Source organism: Crocuta crocuta, unplaced genomic scaffold (genome assembly GCF_008692635.1).
Source record: "Crocuta crocuta isolate KB4526 unplaced genomic scaffold, BGI_CrCroc_1.0 scaffold170, whole genome shotgun sequence".
In the NCBI taxonomy this organism is placed as follows: Eukaryota; Metazoa; Chordata; class Mammalia; order Carnivora; family Hyaenidae; genus Crocuta; species Crocuta crocuta.
The window spans coordinates 3,750,724-3,771,590 of record NW_027527853.1 but is presented as its reverse complement, the minus strand read 5'-3'; the positions used below and the strand labels follow the sequence as shown (position 1 = coordinate 3,771,590).

General features: G+C 37.1%; 1 protein-coding gene across 1 annotated transcript in view; it reads right to left on the bottom strand.

The window, feature by feature from the left end:
• The window catches only part of TCTN3 (tectonic family member 3), a 22,416-nt gene extending 2,831 nt beyond the window's left edge, over nt 1-19,585 (bottom strand). Inside the window, exons 1-13 of the mRNA XM_077779482.1 lie at nt 19,273-19,585; nt 18,987-19,110; nt 18,543-18,661; nt 17,432-17,559; nt 17,088-17,196; nt 16,586-16,701; nt 16,088-16,123; nt 15,442-15,522; nt 14,003-14,128; nt 12,933-13,040; nt 12,445-12,539; nt 11,808-11,961; nt 7,897-8,034 (exon numbers count right to left, since the gene is read on the bottom strand). Coding sequence (XP_077635608.1) covers nt 7,897-8,034; nt 11,808-11,961; nt 12,445-12,539; nt 12,933-13,040; nt 14,003-14,128; nt 15,442-15,522; nt 16,088-16,123; nt 16,586-16,701; nt 17,088-17,196; nt 17,432-17,559; nt 18,543-18,661; nt 18,987-19,110; nt 19,273-19,525 — 1,587 coding nt within the window. The 5' untranslated portion in view covers nt 19,526-19,585. The remainder of the gene's footprint in view (nt 1-7,896; nt 8,035-11,807; nt 11,962-12,444; nt 12,540-12,932; nt 13,041-14,002; nt 14,129-15,441; nt 15,523-16,087; nt 16,124-16,585; nt 16,702-17,087; nt 17,197-17,431; nt 17,560-18,542; nt 18,662-18,986; nt 19,111-19,272) is intronic.
• Between the last annotated feature and the right edge of the window lie 1,282 nt (nt 19,586-20,867).

The following is a 20,867-nucleotide window of genomic DNA, read 5'->3' as shown; positions in this document are numbered from 1 at the left end:
AAAAGGACCATTCTAGCAACAAGACAAAACGATAACAGCATTTGGCAGTTCCATAACCCCAAAATCAACTGCACCTAACCCCTCTACCATGAAGGCCACCAGTCAGCAAATCTCACTCATGATGACCACAGAGCTTTCAATGAGCTTAACAGCTTAGTCTTATGTTGGACAGACAGCTAGAGATTGCCAGATGTGCGGGGGAAGCTTCTCACATTAAAGAGAAAAACTGTACGTGGGGCACCTGGGTGGTTCAGCTGGTTGAGTGTCCGACTTTGGCTCTGGTCATGATCTCGTGGTTCCTGAGTTCAAGCCCTGTGTCAGGGTCTGTGCTGATGGCTCAGAGCCTGGTGCCTGGTTCAGATTTTGTGTCCTCCTCTCTCTCTATCCCTCCCCTGCTCGCACGTTTTCTCTCTCTCAAAATAAACAAACATTAAAGAGAAAAATTGTACCAAATGAGTAGAATAAACAAACTCAGCAGAAACAGACAAGATGAAGATGAAAACTTGTTATGATCTTTATTTTTAATTTTATTTTTTAAAAAGTTTTATGTAAGTAGTGTCTATAGCCCAACGTGGGGCTTGAATTCATGATCCTGAGGATCAAGAGTCACAAGCTCTTCCGACTAAGACAGCCAGGTGCCCCAGATTTTTAAATGTATGTAAGAAAAGGATATTATGAAACAGAAAATAAGAGCTCCTAGACATTAAAAATGTGAGAGCCAAAAAAATCAGTAAAAAGGTTATTGAGGAACTCTTCTAGAAAGAATAAAAAAGTAAAGAGACAGATAATATGAAAGAAAAAAATTAGAGAACCAATCTAGTGACCCTGTAACAGATTAACAGGAGTTATAAAAAGAGAGAGTAGAGAAAATAGTTGGGGTGTGATTATTTAAAAAATAGTAATAATTGAAAATTTTTAGACTTTTCAGAGTAAAGAAAAAAAACCCCCAAAATCGTTTGGTATAATGAAAAATCAATGAAGAAAAAAAAACCTATCCAAAGCATAATATAGAAGCTTCAGACTACTAGGAGCAAAAAGATCTTAAAATGGCTTCTTAACAGTACTGGAAACTAGAAGACAACGGAAGAAGGTCATCAAATTGTGAGTGAAAATCTACAATGCCTGGTCAGACAGATGACCAATCATAATTGATATGATAATGATGATGATGGTTGAATAAAGCTATCCTTAGACATGTGAACTAAAGGAAAACTGTACATGTGTGTTTTTTTTTCAAAGAGGTTATGAGATTTTGAGCTCCACAAATTGTGAGTAAACCAAGAAGGAAAAAGTAGTGTCTAGTAAACAGTGAATCTTAGCATGAGAAGCAAGAGGAATTCTAGGATGACAGGAAAGGAAAATTCCAGAACTGCTGGGCAGTAACTAGTTCACACTACTTCAGGCAATAGAGGTGGCCATGAGGAAAATACATAGGAAAAAATAGAACTGATAACATCACATGACAAGTTCAACTGTTTAGAAAACGGCATTGAGAGAAATTTTACAGAGATGTTGGAGAGCGTGAGACGTTTTAGCCTTTAGCTCAAAGAAAACTAAGGCAATGAAATATGAGGTAATAATTAATTTCAGAATGAATAAAAAATTTTACAAAAATTTAATGAGCTGGCTCAGAATATATAATCATAATAATGAGACACTGAGTACTGATTTAATAAAGTATTTTATTTTTAGAGAAATATAGTCTTTTTAAATGTTTTTTAATGTTTATTTTTGAGGGGGAGAGAACACATGGGGGATGAGCAGAGAGACAGAGGGAGAGCAAGGATCCAGAGCAGGCTCTGTGCTGACAGTAGTAGAGAGCCTGATGTGGAGCTCAAACTCATGAGCCATGGTATCATGACCTGAGCCAAAGTTAGTTGCTTAACTGACTGAGCCACCCAGGTGCCCTCTATTTGCATATTAAAAGTTATGTACAAGCAAAATTAGAGAATTCACTGTTTATTAAATGTGTAGCAAGAACACTGGGGAAAAAACAATCCTCAAAGTCTAGTCACCTCATTTCTCTTATCAAAACAAACAAAACACACAGAGCCAAGTCAGCACATTTCTTTTACTGTGGATCCAGTTCTGTTAGGTATGGTTGATTTATTTCTGCCTTAAACTATCACATTTTATAATGTTTATTTCAGAAATTACCATCAAATATTCTGTTTTAACACTTTAAGGTTTAGGGGCTTTATTTGTTTCATTCCAGCTTACAGTGAACAAAATCCTTTGTCCCCAAATAAGATTTATTTTGTAACAACATGAAAAAGTTTGGATTATGTTTTGTTTGGCTTTGGTAATAAGAAGTACACCTGATATATTGATACATTATTATATCTTTATAATCACAAATTTTAAATCATTATGTTAATTCCCTATGTCAAATTATTACAAATGGAAAGAAACTATCATTAGAAGAAGAGCTAAGGATACCATTGCTTAGATTTACGTTTTTGTAGCTACACGTTTCATCAACTAGAACTATGAACTAGAACAAATTCATCTTTGCTCAAGTGTGCAACTTATATCTGAGCTCTGAGAACTCTTTATTCTACATACAAGAACCTTGTCAGAAACATGTATTGCAAATACTTCCCCTTAATCAGTGGTTTTTATTTTCATTTTTCCTGCATCTTTTTAATGTTTTGTGGTATAATTTGTATACAATAAAATGTACACATCTTGTCTTCAGTTCAATGAGTTTTCACAACTGCATATGCTATATAGCCCACATCCAAAACAAGATCTGCAATATATCCATCATTACAGAGGGGTCCCTTGTGCCTCTTTCCAGTCTGTCTCCCAGAAGCAACCACTTTCTGACTTTTATCACTAAAGATTATTTTTGCCTGTTCTTATACTTTGTACAAATGAAATCTTAAAATATTATTTTTGTGTGTGTTTAGATACTTTCATTCAAGACAAGTGTTTTTGAGATACATCTGTATACTGTTTTGTATACAGGTAATTCATTGTTTTATTGTAGGAATTCCATTGTGTGAATATACCACAATTTGCCCATTCTCCTGATGATGGATATTTGGATTGTTTACAGTTTTATGCTATTATGAAGGCTGCTATGAACAATCTTTATAGGTCTTGTTTTGGACATATGTTTCAATTTCCTTGGGTAAATACCAAGGAGTAAAATTGCTGGGTCACAGGGAAGATGAATATATAAAAGACTAAATGGTTGTACCATTTTCATCCCCATTAGCAACGTATGAAAACTGAGATTTCATGTTATCAGTCTTTTTGATTTTAGTTATTTTAGTAAATATTTTTAATTTCCTTGTGAGTGGTATTTCATGGTTATAATTTGTATATCCCTAATGACTTTGAGCACCTTTCCAAGTTTATTGGCCATTTGTTTATTTCCTTTTGTGTAGTATCTGTTTAATCTTTCCATTTTTAGTTAATTTAATTTATTTTAGTCCTTGCATTATTTATTTGTAGGCATTCTTTTTATCTTTTGGGTATTAATCTTTTGTCAGATAATGCATTGAAAAGTATTTTCTACCAAACTATAGCGTGCATTTTCATTTTCATAGAGGTGTCTTTTGATTAGCAGTTATTTTAAAGTTTGAAAAAGACTTATTTATCAAATTTTTAGTTTTATGGTTTGATTTTTGTTTCTTATTCAAGAAGAAATACTTGCCTACTTTAAATTTGCAAAAATATCCTCCTACGTTTCCTTTAAAAGTTTTATGACTCTGGGTTTCATATATAGGTTTGTGATGCTAGCATAAGTACTTTTTGTATATGGAGTCAATTCATTTTTTCCCCTATGTTTATTCAGTAGTTCCAGTTTTATCCAGTTGTTGCAGTACCAACTATTTTTTAACAAGTCCTTTTCTCACTGAATTGATCTGATTTGTGGATCTATTTCTGGACTCTATTTTGTCTAACTGGTCTATTCGTCTATAAATTTTTTTTTTAATGTTTATTTATTTTTGAAGGAGAGAGAGACATAGAGAGAGACAGAGTATAAGCAGGGGAGCGGCAGAGAGAGGGGGAGACACAGAATCCTTAGTAGGCTACAGGCTCTGAGCTGTCAGCTCAGATATGGGGCTCAAACTCACCAACTGCGAGATCATGACCTGAGCCCAAGTTGGACATTCAACTAACTGAGCCACCCAGGAGCCTCTGTTTGTCGGTACCATACTACTGAGATTTAGAGTATATCCTGAAATCAAGAGTTAAGTCCTCCAACTTTGTTCTTCTTTTTCAAAATTGTTTTGGTTATTCTAAGTCCTTTGCATTTTAATATAAATTTTAAAATGAAGTTGTCCATTTCCACAAAAATGCCTGCCAGGATTTTTTGGGATTTCCATTCATTCTGTTAGATCTATTTGGGAACAGATATCTTAATGTTGAGTCATCTTCTCCATGCACATGGTATATGGCTTCATTTATTAGGTCTCCTGAAATTTCTCCCTATAATGTTTTACAGTGAATAGGTCTTTTGCTCTTTTGCTAAATTGGTTCATAAGTATTTTATATTTTTCATGTTACTGTAAATGAAACTGAATAAATTCATCTTTAAAATAACATCTAGTTATTTCTAGGTGTTTTCCTAGTGACTTTAAGAAAGTTTAATTACTACAAAAGCAGTAAATTATATTATAAAAGGTTAAGACTATTAGTTAGTAAAAAGGAGAAACAAAAATACTCTATTTCCATTTTGAAGAATATCAGTCCTATACATACAGACATCCATATATATGTTTTTAACCATGTGAAATCATATTGTTCAGGCTGCTTAGAAATCTACTTAAAAAAAAAAAAGAACCTCTATCTTTTCCTGTTAATATTTCTTTCTAAAATGTAGTCTATACTCAAGTTTCCCAACTATTCCAAAATTAGATTTACAGTTGTTTGTCCAAATCAGAATCCAATGCAAAAAAATAAGTTGTATGTGATTATTTTATTCATGAGTCTCTTTTAATCTAACACAATAAGATATGGTGATTTCTATTATGATGATTAGAACTTATTTAACTACAAAGCATATTATAAAGGCCCATGTAAAGGTAATTTTTCCTCATATAAGTACATGATCTTTAATAAGTTAGCTGGTATCTGATATTAACACTATGACTTTAGGAGAACTAATTATTTAAATAAAGTGAAATTAAGGAGAATAATAATTTCTAAAAAATAATTGTGTACAATATTATGCTAGATAATGTACACATTAGTTCTCCATATTTTTAAGGGCCAAACATATATTTGAGGGAGAAGCCAATGAAAAATTTTAAACTCCCTCAGTATTTTAAAGATGGCAATGAAATTATCAAGATTTTCAAATGAGTCAAGGAGAATGAATATGTTAGAGAATAAATGTGGTTCAACATTATGAATCAGGGAGACATCTCAAGTGGTTATACATTTAAACATATGGAAAAATAAGCATAACTTTCAAAAGTTCTTTAAAAAAAAAAAAAAGGTAGAAAGAAAACAGCCCTGTCAATGAAGTAAGGTTTGTCTATAAAGACTGTTAAGAACTATACTAGGAGGTCAAGTACTTTTATAGTCTTATCATTCATTAAGAGATAGAGGAAAATGGTGGTTGACTGATCCTTGAAAAATAAAGACTTTGGTGACAGAAACTTTACAGACTGTAACAGTGATCCAAAGGTGGTGATATTTTCTCAATAGGTAAGAGGAATACCAATCCAGCCACTTCCTAGCCCTTTCCTTTATAGCAATTGTTTCTAAAATCAAGTAGATTTCATTTTGTTTAGTGTTCTTTATCTTTCCTAGTCTAGGTCTTAGCTTGGCTTCAAGAAATCAATAAACCCTTTAAAACTATATAAAAAATATTGCATGTCTATGCACTTTTCTAGTAAGTGAATAGCTTTCAACAGATTCTTAGTGTGGGTCCCTAAGATTAAAACCCACTACAACAGATTGGGACCTAGATTGGCAGTTATTCTAGCATATGCTATTTGAGATACAAAACACTGCCAACTTTCAGTTATAATGAATAAAAGGAATTAGTAAATAAAACAACATAATTAGCTTTAAAATGTAGTCAGAGATGTATTTTCTAGAAGTGATTTTCAAATTGCAAACTGTGACTCATTAGTGTCCAGCATTAAAAAAAAAAAACAGAATAAACTACAATAGAATAGACAATATCACATTGTGTGTTGCATAAAAATGTTTTATAAAACTTTCATTTCACTTTTATGTATGTGTGTGCCATAAGGCAGGTTGTATTGTAAAATATATAGAAACTAGTAATTTCAGTTGCTTCTGTGGAAGGGAGCAAGTTTCTCAAGTCAGCCCTAAAGGTGAAAATTTTTATATAGTCACAATTACCTTTGTAAATCCTTTAAATCCTCCTAAGTAAATGCATATGATATGGTATATCCTGTACCACCTCTCAGTAAGTTCAGCAGAGTTAATTTTTGTTCCATGATTAGAATAGATACTGTCTTCAGTTATACATGAATGAAGCACAGCTGAAATTTTCAATTGTCAACCAATTAGGCCAGTTAGATGTGACTGACTGCAAAGTGTGATTTTGTAGAGGGGGCAAACTAATCCAAAAAGCCAACTTCTACTTAATACTAGAAAAACGATAATGATTAAAACATCTACATAAGTGAGAGGCCCTGGGTGGCTTCCAGGCCTAAGAAAACCAGAGATTCAGAGACAAAGGAATAGTCTTATGGTTATCTTCCCCAACTTGCATATAAAGACAGTTTAGAAAAACAAAACAATATATTCAGTGCAGGATCTGTAACAGATTAAATGAAGCTTACAGAAATAGTGTTATGCTATTCAGTAATACAGAGAAAAAATGGAGTACTTTCACTACAGTTTCTGGTAACTTGAGTTTTAACCCCATTTATAGGCATAGGGAGCTAAGATACTCAACCCTGTTGTAAGAAGGAGCTAAAGATATTTTACTTCTGACCGACATGCAGTCTCCAGCTTCTTTCTTTTCTGGGATATAAATGCAATGACATATAGGTAATAATTTCAGTTAGTTTTAATTTTCATTAAAAGTTAAAGTGCATTAAAAGTTAAACTGGCATGCCAATTTATATGTGAATCAGTTAACCAGGACTTAATCATTTCTGTTTTTGTAATTCTAAAGCTAAGGATTACATACTAAAACCAAGGCAGATGTTAAAGCTGTCTTAACACACATCATAAATAATAGGTATATGTTTACTACACTAAAATTATTTATTTTAATGGAATGCAATCAACTAAGAATTGATGACTGCAAACTAGCCACAGAAATATCTTTAACCAATCAATAGGCTTACAGACTCTGATAAGTGTGTGACTGTCATACTGAATGCAGACTTATGGAAAATGTTTTCTGTGGTTAAATCAACTGGTATAATAAATCAACTTGATAACTTTTTAAAAAGTTTATTTATTTACTTTGAGAGAGACAGAGACAGCATGAGTGGGGGGACGGTGTCAAAGAGAGAGGAGACAGAATCCTAAGCAGGGTCCTTACTGCCAGCACAGAGCCCAACACGGGGCTTGAACTCACGAAACCATGAGATCATGACCCGAGCTGAAACCAAGAGCTGGATGCTTAACCAAATGAGCCACCCAGACACCCCACACTGTTATGATAATGAAAAAGAAATTAGCCTATAATATAGTCTGGGTTCAGGAAATTAAAAAAGAAAAGAAAATGGGGAAAAAGATATAGACTGTATTTATCATGACAACATGCTAATTTCAATAATCAGGCAGGGAGGATTGACTTGAAAGTTATATCAGATTTCCCTAACCAAATGCTGGCTGGTAGCATAAACTGGCTCTCAATGTTAAAAAGTCATCTGTTTCTCATACAGATGGTAAGATTATCCACGCATTTCAAGGCTCAGCAGTACTTTATGAGCCATAACTTACCTTTATGGACTGGCACTGGTATAGGAATCGGGCTCCTGACACATGAGCTTGTGGGTTGGACTGGAGGCCTATATATGCCCACAATACCTGGATCTCCAAGGAAACTGGTATGACACAGCAGGGAGTACAATGCATAGCCTGTAGAAGGGTAAAGAAACATCTGCTTGAATTGCTGATGGTTGCCTATAGTCAGTTACCATGCATTATGTAGCCATTGTTTCTTAAACAATATACATAACAGAGAAGGTAATAGGACTTAGAGAAAGAACATAAAAGTTCACAATAGACCATACTATTGTCCTTGATCTTAAAAAAATTAATATTCTAAAATGGAAATGACTAATACAGAGATTAATAAAATGTGAACCCACGTACAAGGATTATAAGAAGTGCTCAGTAGTGGTGCATAGTCAGTGCTGTGGAATGCCAGAAGAAACAGCCATTTCTGGTTGAGGATGGCTTTACAGGACTGGGATGAGTAATGTGTGACTGGAAGAAATGGTGTTGAGAGGAAAATTCAGGTAGAGAGATGGCATATAAAAGGGTGTGTGGAACTAGAACAGCACATGATGCCATGGAGGGATATTCACTGATCAATTTGAATAATAGTTACAGTTGTCTTCTTTGTGCCAGGCATGATGGAGGCACTGGCCTTGAGCAGACCACTTGACTAAAGCAAAGGATTTGTACACAGAAGCAATGAAAGGTTAAGGAAGACATTTCAGATTTAGATTATGAAATCCAACCAAGAAGTCTGACTCCAGGAAGATTAATTCCAAGAGGTAAGAAGGACTGAAGGAAGTGAGGACATCAATCAGGTTATTATAACTTAGCAGACACCAGGCACTATCATCATATATGCCTTGTGCTTTCCTAGCTTCATACTTTTTTCTAGTAAGGCTCAGACACTGGCAATAATAGTATGTCAATTAGGAATGGGGGGGAGACAGACCATATTTAAGCTTATTTTATTCAGGAATTAGCACTATTTCCCAAAGTGACTGTATCATTTGCAGTCCCATCAATGATGTCTCAGGGTTCCAGTTTCTACACATCCTTGCCAACACTCATTAGTGTCTGTCTTTTAAGAATAGCCATCCTAATGGGTGTGAAGTGGTATCTCATTGTGATTATGCATTTTCTTTTTTTTTTTAAATTTTTTTTTAATGTTTTATTTATTTCTAGGAGAGAGAGAGAGACAGCGTGAGCAGGGGAGGGTCAGAGAGAGAGGGAGTCACAGACTGAAACCGGCTCCAGGCTCTGAGCTGGCAGTCAGCACAGAGCCCGACGCGGGGCTCGAACCCACGAACCGCGAGATCATGACCTGAGCGAAAGTTGGACTCTTAACCGACTAAGCCACCCAGGCGCCCCGATTATGCATTTTCTTAATGACTAACAATGTTGAGCCTTTCATGTGTTTGTCTCAATATTTTTATGTTTTTATTTTTTAATTTATTTTTATTTTTTTTAATTAAAAAATTTTTTTTAATGTTTTATTTATTTCTGAGAGACAGAGACAGCATGAGCGGGGGAGGGTCAGAGAGAGACAGAAACGCAGAATCTGAAACAGGCTCCAGGCTCTGAGCTGGCTGTCAGCACAAAGCCCGATGCGGGGCTCAAACCCATGAACCGTGAGATCAGGACTTGAGCCAAAGTTGGATGCTTAACTGGCTGAGCCACCCAGGCGCACCCCCCTGCTTTTTTTTAATGTTAGGAAATAAAAATAATAAAGAGTAGTTCCAGTATAATCTCAACCTTGTCTCTAACCATCCTCTTCCTGTTCTCAGCCACAATCACCCCAAACCACACTTCCTCTGTAGGGCTATGTGGGAGATTAATGAGAACTCAATTTGACTTCTCAGTTGCCCAAAGCCTGGATCAAGTACACATGTTTACTTATCACCCCAAGTTTTCTTAAAAGGAAAGAAGTATATAAGGAATAAAGTCATAATAGTGTTGCAGAAGAGAAAAGGGAACTTTCAAAATAATCTCTAAAGAGAAAGGCCTTTCAAAGTCTGAACCAAAACTCAAAGGTTACATAAAGAAAATTAATTGGTATCTTTCACAGTATAAAAAAATACCAGAAACAAAGTCAAAAGAAAAATGACAAACTGGGAAAAAATATCTGCAAATCATACCAAAAGAGTTCACTTCTCAAATTTGCAAAGATTTCCTGTAAGTCATAACACAGTAGCTCAATAAAAATGGGCAAGCAATATAAATAGATATAGTGAATAAAACACAAATTGTTCAACCACATTTCAAAATACTCAACCTTACTTACAGTGAGAGAAAAATAAAACTACACTGAGATACTAATTTTCTCTGATGAAAAAAGATTAAAAATTTTCATGACACAGTATTAAAGAGGGTTGGGAAAAAAAAGCAGTGTCACAGATGAATGATGGGACTGTAAATTCGTGCAACCTGTATGGGGAATAAATTGATAACATTTATTAAAAATGTAAACGCATATACCTTTGATCTAGCAATTCTACTCTAGAAGTTAACATATAGCTTTATTCTCTTATGTATGAAATGATGCCTGAGGCAGGTAACAAAATGCTGCATTGTATCTAAGAGCAAAAGACTGAAAACAACCTGAATGTCTACCAAAAAATCTGGATGATTATGGTTCATCCATGTAATACAATATCATGCAGTCATATGTGTGAAGAATGAGGAAGCACATTATGTACTAATATGGAACACACTCTAAGATCAAGTGAAAAAGCATAGACACTGTGTAAAACAGTGTCTGTGATGTTATATCATATGGATAAAAAAAGCACAAGAGTATATACTTGTGTGAACATGCAGTATCTGTGGAAGGAAAGAAACAGGTAATTTCAGTTGCTTCTGTGGAAGGGAAGAGCTGTTTGCGACATAGATTTTTATTCTGTATCTTTTGGCTTTTGAGCCAAGTGGATGTATTACTCATACAGAAAAATAAAATTTTAATACATATATTTTGAGATTTATTATTTTTCTTTTTTTTTTTAGAGAGAGAGAGAGAGACAGCATGAGCGGGTAAGGGCTGGGGAGGAGAGAGAGAGAGACAGAGACAGAGACAGAGAGACACAAAATCTGAAGCAGGCTCCAGAATCTGAGCTGCCAGCAGAGAGCTTGATGTGGGGCTCAAACTCACAGACCGTGAGATCATGCCCTGAGCTGAAGTCGGACACTTTACTGACTGAGCCATCAGGGGCCCCAACAATTTAAAATTTTAAAAGAAAATTAAAGGTATAGCTGAGGCTAAAGTGTGGAGACAGGGGGTTAGGCAAAAGACGAAGAATACAGAATATCATAGCAGATTTACTTATTTCACCTGAGCTGGAGTCCAGAAACACACTTGCTGGCACTGATCTAGTGGGCCACCAGGAAAAGTCAAAACAGAAACAGGTAAGTGAGTTTCCTTTTAGGGAAGGCGGTGTAGGGGTTTTCACTCTTCATTGAATACCATTATATATATGGTTTGAATTTTTAACCTATTAATAATGTATTTTTTATTAAATATAAATATGTAAACTTTTATAACAGAAAGAAAATACAATTGCAACCTTGAAGAATCTGTGTTGATCAAACATTCAAGAATATAAGAGAATATTTGAAATAAGATACTTTCACTTACTATAAGTAAGGTTGATTTTGAACCATAGAACAATCTCTAGATTTTCTATCTTCAAATTTTTTTTCAAGTGAGGAAAGTAAGTTGGAAAAACCTAACCTGAAATAATAACTTCAAATGGGCATGATTTCTTGTAGTCTTCCTTTTATGACAACCACATTATCTTCCTTCTATGAGAATCACATCATCTATGGAAACAGGGCTGGTTTTAATTTTAATATCCATAATTTACAAACAAAAGAGGAAAGTGAGTTTCTGTGAGAACGTATATTTCTCTCCTTACTGAAACACTGCAGTTCCTGCTGAGAATCCTCGTCCACTCTCTCTTCTGGGCTGGGTCAGCGTTACCAAAGATGGCGACACGTTCTGGGTTAGTGTTTCCATGAAGAGTTTGATAAATTTCCTGCTGTAAGTGGCTGCAGTCCACTTTTTTCGGCCTGAAATGAAACACCATGGAGGCTGGAGTTCAACACTAACATATTAATCCAAACATTAAAAATAATATTATAGGGGCGCCTGGGTGGCTCAGTCAGTTAAGTGTCTGACTTCAGCTCAGGTCATGATCTCATGGTTCATGGGTTCAAGCCCTCCATCAGGCTCTGTACTGACAGCTCAGAGCCTGGAGCCTGTTTTGGATTCCCTGTCTCCCTCGTTCTCTGTCCCTCCCCGGCTTGCACTGTCTCTCAAAAATAAATAAATGTTAAAATTTTTTTTAATATTATAAAATAAATTGGAGGAAATAATCCTTATTGGTAGGTATAAGAGACTGTCAGAAAAGTCTTAGCAATATTAATATTATTTAGATTATAAAACTACTCCTAATTAGCATTGTCGTTCAAAATATAAAAGTTGTCTTTATCAACATATTCCCTACAGACAGAGACAAAATTGTGGGAAATGATGTGGAAGCAAAGAATTACCTGAGCCTGCATCCAGATATTGCATTAACTCCAAATTGTACTTCATGTTTCTTAACAGAGCAAATTCCATCACCCTGGCTCTGCAGAAGGGTCATCTGAGGTGGAAAGTGATGGTCAAGGAGAGTATAACAGAAGGAAAAGAAAGCAGACTGGAAAACTTATGCTCTTATTATTATTTTTTACTAATATCATAACACTGTTCAAGTTACAAATTTGTTCTTTCCTAGTAATTAAAAAACACAGAAACAATTACTGTTTTCTTCCAAATGGCTAACCACACACCAGTAATATAAGTATTTCATTAAAACAAACACCTTCAGCCTTTGGTAGCAACAACTTAGAGAACATAATGGATTAATGGTTTGGTAAAGGAAGTCCTGAATACCTAAAAAAATCAGGGGACCTCAGAATTGGAAAACTCAAAAGATCAACAGCTGCAGCTTTTCTCATTAGGCTGCAACAGGCTACTCAAGTTCCAAAAAGGATACAGGGTGACTTTTATCACCAGTTAGGGCCAAAAGTGGCTTCCCAACAATATAGCCAGGATTCCCACTTCTAGGACCAGTAAGAGGTACAGCTGTGCTCTGTTGAAAAGCCTGCAAAAAGAGTGAAGAAAAGCCACTTGTGAAGAAAAGCCTGCTTTCCTGTGTGGCTCCATACCTTTTTTTACGGCAATGCAGTAAGTTAGTAGCACTGAACAATCTGGCTCCCTTATGCAGTGGAGCATTTTGCAGAAATTTGTACTCCCAACAGCTTTTACTTTTCATTCACTAAAATAGACCCTGAGTGATCTGCATATTGAAATTCACTAGATGCTACTTCTACCAAGGATTACAACCAAGGATCTACCAACCTGTTTCTTAAAAACTACGATCAATTGAGGAATTTGAACATAATTTAGAAATATCTTTTAATTAATATCAATGTTCCAGAGATAAACTGTGAGAGACATGAGACTTGGTTGATCACGAGGGAAGAGATGACAAGCAACCAGACCCCGCTGGGTTCAAAAGAAAGAAGTAGAGTAGAAGAAAGCCAAAAGATGGTGATCCAGATTGGAAAATTAGACTAAATGAGAAATGAATAAAAGGTGAATGTCATCAGATTATAATTTGACATGTTCATAAATACACACAGGCAAAATATCGTTATAAGCACATAAATAGTGCAGAAATATAAAAGAGTAAAAGTAAAAAACAAACAAAAACTTGCTGAATGCCCAGATATATGAGCAAAGCTAGTTAAAGAATTTCTGTGGGAGGCTGGCTGAATTTATGATTCAAAGTGATGATTTAAAAAAAGAGTTTGGATTTGAGACTAAAGTCCTACTTCACTGGGGGCCAGATAGAGAATGGGAAAAAATTTACTGAATAAATGTTGTCGAATCTCTATCACTTGTAATGAAATTATGGAATAGCAAATGTTGAGGCCTCAGTTGACAGACTGAACTAGGCCTTCATATTTGTAATCTATTTTGCATGCATCAGAGAAGCACAGGAACTATTTCTAACCCAGTATTTCTTGCCCTCTCAATCCTCTCTAGAAGAAGGGCGCTAACCCTGAAGTGAATGACGAAGTGCTGCTGTAAGGAAGTGTCTGGCTCCACAGTCAGGTTGGTTTGTCCAAAAGTGACAGAGACTTTCTGGATTCCAAAAGTCCCATTGGTCTCTATCTCATAGATGACCTGAAATTCAAAAATAAAATCAATTAATGAAATTTATCTATTTATTCATTTAGTCATCTATTTAGACAGTGCATGTGTGAGAAGGGGAGGGGCAGAGGGAGAGGAAATCTCAAGCAGGCTCCATACCTAGCGTGGAGCCTGATGCAGGGTTCAATCTCATGACTGTGAGATCATGATCTGAGCCAAGAATTGATTGCTTAACCAACTGAGCCACCCAGGTACCCCTAAAAATTATTTAATGGGCCAATTATACAGAAGATTTTCTATCTTTTAAGAGTTTTATTGTAACTGAATGAGTGTACAGTATAGTGAATATAGTTAACAATAGTGTATTATTATATTTGAATGTTGCTAAGAGAGTAGATCTTACAAGTTCTCACTGCAGGAAAAAAATGTTTAACTGTGGTAATGAATATCCATTAAACTTACTGTGGTAATCATTTCACCATATGTGTGTGTATGAAATTATCATGCTTATATCTAAATATATATATATAAATTATCATGCTGTGGACCTAAAACCAATACAATGTAATATATGAAATTATCATTTGGTGTACCTAAAAGAAATAACTGAATGAGGGAAACTAAACAAGTAATCTTAAAAATACCAAACACAAATACCATGAAAAGATAAAGTAGACATCATCCTATACCCGCACATGCAAAAAGATACTGGATCTTTGAAAGGGTTTGAAAGTTCTTTGAAAGGGTTCAGGAGAGAAGTAAGTTTATGGTAAGGATCGAAAGGGAAGAAAAAGGAGTTTTGATTGTATGCAGAGAAGATAAGTAGACAGGGGAGCATGGAATGGACACCTGGTTTACTTGACTCTGCCAATGTCTGAGGATGAATGAAGATAGTAGCTGGATATGGAAGTCGTAAACAATTGAAGGTAATCTTAGATTTCTGAGCAGGCTTTAAAGTGATGCTTAAGATAATTCTTCCTTCTTCACCTTGATTAAAAAGGGAGAATAGAGGAAAAGAAGTTGACTCCTCTATTTCAGATTTTCAGATGATACTAGTTTTTGTCAGGAGAAGAAAATGTGGTACAAAATATAATAAACCGCAAATGGGAAAAGATAGAAAAGTCAGAAGTAATCTTAGTCTTTTGGGTGTGCAATATGGGAGAAAGGCAGCAATGGAAACTGAAACATGGTAGGAGGAAGGTGATGGGCTCAGTTTCTGACATGTTAAGTTCTATGCACAAAAATTTCTGTGGGGTTGGTCTAGTACTTAATGGAAGATGAGGCACCTCTGGTAATGTTGATCAATGACCAAGGAACAGTCTAGAATCTGAGATCAGAGTCCTTACCTGGGAAACCACATTCTGACAAGTGTTTCCAGACAAGAGAGGAGAACCAGCCTGTGAGACAAGGGTTACGGGAACCTGGAACTAGCAAAGGAAAGAAGTAAATCAACTGAAAATGAAAGCAGTATTTTCTCTTCTAGCTACACATTACCCTGAAATGAATATTTTTTCATTTTTGATTACCATCATCCTCTCTCTTTCCCATTGCCAGCCTACAACTTAAGATAAAAAATAATTTTAACTCAGCCTCATTTCTCAAAACATATTTCTTAGGTCATTAATTTTACTAGATATAAAATAAAGGTCCCATGGTCAAATAAATTTTAGAAATACTATATCCAATACTCTCCTCTTAAAGAGTACCAGGGCCCTTTAGCACATTAAAGACTCCAAGAAGATCACTCTAAATACAATGTTTAACTTTACTTAACCCAATGTTTCCCAAGCTTATCTAACACCTTACGAATTTTTATTTCATGTGATGATTAATAATAAATGACATACATGGGAAAATGTTTTAGGTTCACACCTAACAGTTTGATATATGACATATAGATTTGCTTTCACAATTACAATCTAGACTGAAATCTCCTCAGATACAAATGGACCAAATAGTGTTCTTCTTTTTCCATGATAAACAATGTCATACCTTCATATTCTGCAGATCAGTCATACCTCTTGGAACCTAGAATAAGAGAACAGCAAGAACCTGAGTGTGCATAGACCTCAGAGAAAATCTCCAGTAGCTTATGGTTTCACATGTGGGAAGGAAAAATGAATATATTAGAATGATCCTTCTCTTCCACCTGACTCTTCTTTATACTAAAATGCTATGAGTAAAGCTGAGAGGAGGTTGGACTGTGACACACCTGCTCTGAGCAGAGCTCTACCGAACAGCAAAAGCAAGAGGTTTTGGTGAAATAGTGCAAGGTCATCCCTTCCCCCTCCCAAGCCAATTCTATTAGCCAGGAGGGTAGAATCTCTTATCTTGGGTGTACCTCCTCAATTCTTCCATCTTTCTTAAGACGATAGGGTTTCTGGGCCCTCTGCCTTTTTTGTAGCTCTCCGGCATTCTGACTTTCAGTTCAGTGCCTCTTCCACAGCCCAATAGTGGGAAGCATGTTGACTTGGAGGGAAGGGACATCACCTTTAAGACTGTGAAGTTATAGTAAGAGGCAGCATTGAGGGTTGGGTCCAAGGTGCAGCTATTTGTCAGGTTCTTGAAGAAACGAGCACAGGTTGTACTTTTACTCTCTAGGAAACCTAAGAACACAAAGAATTAAGGGAGTGATAAAAGAGAAAGCCAATTTTATCTTTATTTAAAACAACTTTTTTGAACTTTTTAAAACCAATTTCTAAGAAATCCTATTTTATTTTATTAAAAAAAATTTTTTAATGTTTATTTCTGAGAGAGAGAAACAGAGCATAAGTGGGATAGGGGCAGAGAGAGAGGGAGGCAGAGTCTGAAGCAGGCTCCAGGCTCTGATCTGTCAGCACAAAGCCTGACACAGGGCCTGAACCCATGAACCATGAGATCATGACCTGAGCCGAAGCTGGATGCTTAACCAACTGACTGAGCCACCCAGGTGCCCCTAAGAAAGGCCTATTTTAAATTGAACAAAAGGTTGGCACTTTTGTTTTGAACTCACCTGCAGGATTGCTCTCGGCACAGAGCCCCCCAGCACCAACTCCGGCAGGCTGCCTTAGCAAGCTGATTATAGACCACTCGGGGAAATACGTCAAAATGGGGTCTCCAGCCTGAATAAAGTACAGTATAAATTTATCCACAGTGAGATTGGACTGAACTCCACCAGAAAAGAAAAAGTAGAAACAAAAATTAACTCAATGGCTTGTTAATATGGACAATACTACCTTCTAAAAGAGTTGACAGTGGTTTACCTAGTTGCAGCAGGGTACCTCAAAGATACCCGGTCAACTGTCAGCTATGACGGAAAACCATACCAAGCAGTCCCATCCCTATCCCCAGGCTCACCCTGTAAAAAGGTGGTGGCGACTGGGTTTGGAATGTTGAAGTGAATGATTCGCCTTCAAACTCTGTAGCCAAGGCCTGGAAGTTGGTTGCATTGACCTTTTGGAGCTTCTGGAAATAGTTTAATTTTGCTAGAATTTTTTTTAAAGGAAAACGGGTTTAGATAAAAGAAAAACGTTTATTTTAAAATATATGGCATGCCAGGTAACTACTTTAAAACATATTCTTATTGGGGCATAATATATACACAGTAAAGTATGCAAATGCACTCACCTTAAGTGTAAAAACTCAAAAGATTTTTTACATATTTATATACTTTTATTTCTACTACTCAGATTAAGTTCTAGAACATTTTCCCAGAAGGCTCCCAATCAAAAACACTCCACTTTCAAAGACAACAATTCTGATTTTTACCGCCTTCTATTTTATGTATAATCTGTTAATGCAATTATTGTTTTACTTTTAACATCTAAGGTAAGAATATGGCCAATGAATGCCAGTCAGTTCCATGTCCTTAACGTCAGGAATGTGAGTGATTAGCAGATGGCAATGAAAACAGGAGGCTCAATAATGTTCACATTTGCCCCATACCAGCGGAGTTTCTAGCACAGCAAAATGGTACTGTTTCTGTCAGAACATGGCAAAGCTGGAGACAACATTCCGTTTGTCCTTTCTGTTTCTTCTAAACTTCAACTGACCAATCCTAATAATGTTTCCATCTCTCAGGCATATGGATTTATGTTTCCTTCCTTCCACTTCATAATTTCTACATTTAAAATTTCAGACACTCCAAAGTGGTCTATTCTGTAACGATTCTCTAACTTATATTAAAGCAATATGTAAATCTATCCAAGTTCCTGTAGCCAGCTCCTTATGTCTAATAGGGATGACTGAAATTAAAGCTTTGTATTTTGCGTTTTCTGATCCGCAGCCAATAGGGCATAAGAAATTGCAAACGTTCACTAATAAGAGAAAGAGAGGGAGCAGGCAGAGAGGTAGAAGAGGGCAGATGATGGAAATTCAACAGAAAAAAAAAGTTAAAAAAAAAATTCCAGACACAAAGGCAACTTTCAACAAATGTTAGGCAACAAGAATGGCCAACACATCTACTCACAGTTGTTCACATGGACACAAAACTGTCTTACGCCACCTGCATCCGTGAAAACTCTTGAAGGATATGGGGAATTACTCCTGAAGATAAGAGAGTTGTCCACACACATCCAACTCGAAGACCTGAGAGGAAATAGGATGAAGAAAAGATACATTTAGAAGCGGAGGGTTTGGTGCAAAGAACGTGCCCCATGTCAATGCCTAAGAGAGGCCTTCTTGGGCATCCATGGGACAACCCAAAGATCCTATTCTATCGGACAGCCCTGCTCTAGACAGTCCGAGGAGGAACTTCACTCCTGGGAAAAACCAAAGTAATTCCACGTATAGAAGTGGATGTGGGGATGGAAAGCAGGAAGAATAACTCCTCCTACTTCCAAATATGACATTACAGTAAGACCCTACAGGGTCTCAATCTCCTTTAGGATTCAAACGGCACACGGCAGCTCACCTCACGCTGCCCGGAAGGCAGAAGGAGAAAACTGTCCTCGGATGGAGAAGATAGCAGTCCCTGTCGCAGCAGCAATTTATGTCACAGGTGCCAGGAGTCAAGTCACAGACACAGACCGGTAAGACTATGAAGGTAAAGCAGAGGGAATGGGATGAGGAGTCCCAAACTTTTAAGCGCGAATGCCCATCTTCCACAGCCCCACTCTTCACTTAGTGGCAATACACTTTTTTCACAGAAGTTTAGATCTAAGTCAGTGGTTTTCCATCCCCACATCTCCTCTCCTCACCTGGGAAGAGGTCTACGGTCCCATTCTCAGGTGCAGAGGGGGTCACGACCGCAGGACCCACCGTAGAGATCCCAGGCACAGGCCAGGGAGTTTCAGACCCCTCCGAGGAGGACTGAAGGGTCCCTCCAGGCGACCCTGGCCCCACGTCCGAAGGGGTGGGCGTAGCCCCTGCCGGGGAGGAAGGCTGAAGCCAGACGCTCTCGGGAACCATCAGGAAGAACACCTGCAGTATCACTAGCTGCGAGGTGCACATGGGGAAGTCAAGACCCCCGCGAGTTTACAGTAGGTTTCAGCGGTCGGGAGACGAGCCGCTAGAAGGTGGTGGGAGGAGTCTCGTCGCGTCTGACGTCATCCTCATGTACCTGCTCATTGGCTCAAGGCTGTGGCCGAGAGCTCTTCAGCCAATAGAAAGCGGCGTTGTTACAGCTCTTTTCAACATCTTTTAGTGGGCGTCCTCCTCCTTAGGCCTGGCAGCGCACCGCCTCCGTCGCTTGGTAACCGCCAAACTCTCGGAGGAGCCCTTGCCCCTTCTCTCCGCTAGGTGACAGTAGAAGGTCAGTGGAAAGAGGTGGCTCGGAGTGTGATGCCGGCGTCGCAGCCCACGGGACTGGGCCCTTCCTCGACAGCGGGGAAACCCTAGAGGCTGGAATGAGAGTTGTACATCTTTTCCACCCCGGATCCTGGAGGTGAAAAACTCTTTCTAAGGAAAAATAATGATCTCGGGGAGGAAAACACACTGAAAGTCCTATATACCTTTAAAAAAGGTCACCTCTAAATATTGTATTTTTTGGAAACAGAAAGATTCGGCTTCTTAAATTTTAACATGGAGAAATATTTAAAAAGTTAAAACTCAATAAATGCTGTAATTATTACCTGTGGACTACGTAGTTGTTATTAGAGAAACTGGAGAAGGGGGTGAGAAATGGGGTAGGAAAAAATGTGAGAAGCGAGGGAGATAAAGAGTAAGGAAAGGAGAGACATTTTCTCCAAGACGCAGGAATGAAAATAGCCAAGGGAGAGAGAAGAAAACTTAGTTTTTGCTTTTATAATCGCCACTTTTTGTAGCCCTCTTGGGAAAGTTTTGGTTTTTCCCAGGAGCAGCGGTGGTTTATTCTGATTCTAACACCATCTAAGAGAACGTTCTCCAGTGTTGGGCATGTTCTCTATCTGCACTTCTTCAGTGCTATATGTGTCTATATATATCCGGGCTATACGTGGCTGCTGTACCCTGGAAATGTGGCTAACTGTGACTTAGGAGCTGAATTTTAAATTTTTCATTAATTCAAAGTTAAATAACTACATGTGACTAGCAGCTGCCATTTTGGACAGTACAACTCTGGATGATCAAAATCTGCTCTGGCTGAGACCCAGGGTTTTCCTCAATCTGCACAGGTCTGACATCGATTATTTCAGTTGCTTATTTTGGAGGTAGAAATTGAGATCTGGCAGGAGTTATTTAAAATCTGGTGTACTTACCTAAATTCTAGCCAGTACCTCCTTTTCCAAGTGAATAACGTAGGCAGATAAATTTTAGGACCCTTGATCTTTCTCACATTCTCTGACAGGGTATTGACATTCTAATGTTTTGAAGTGTA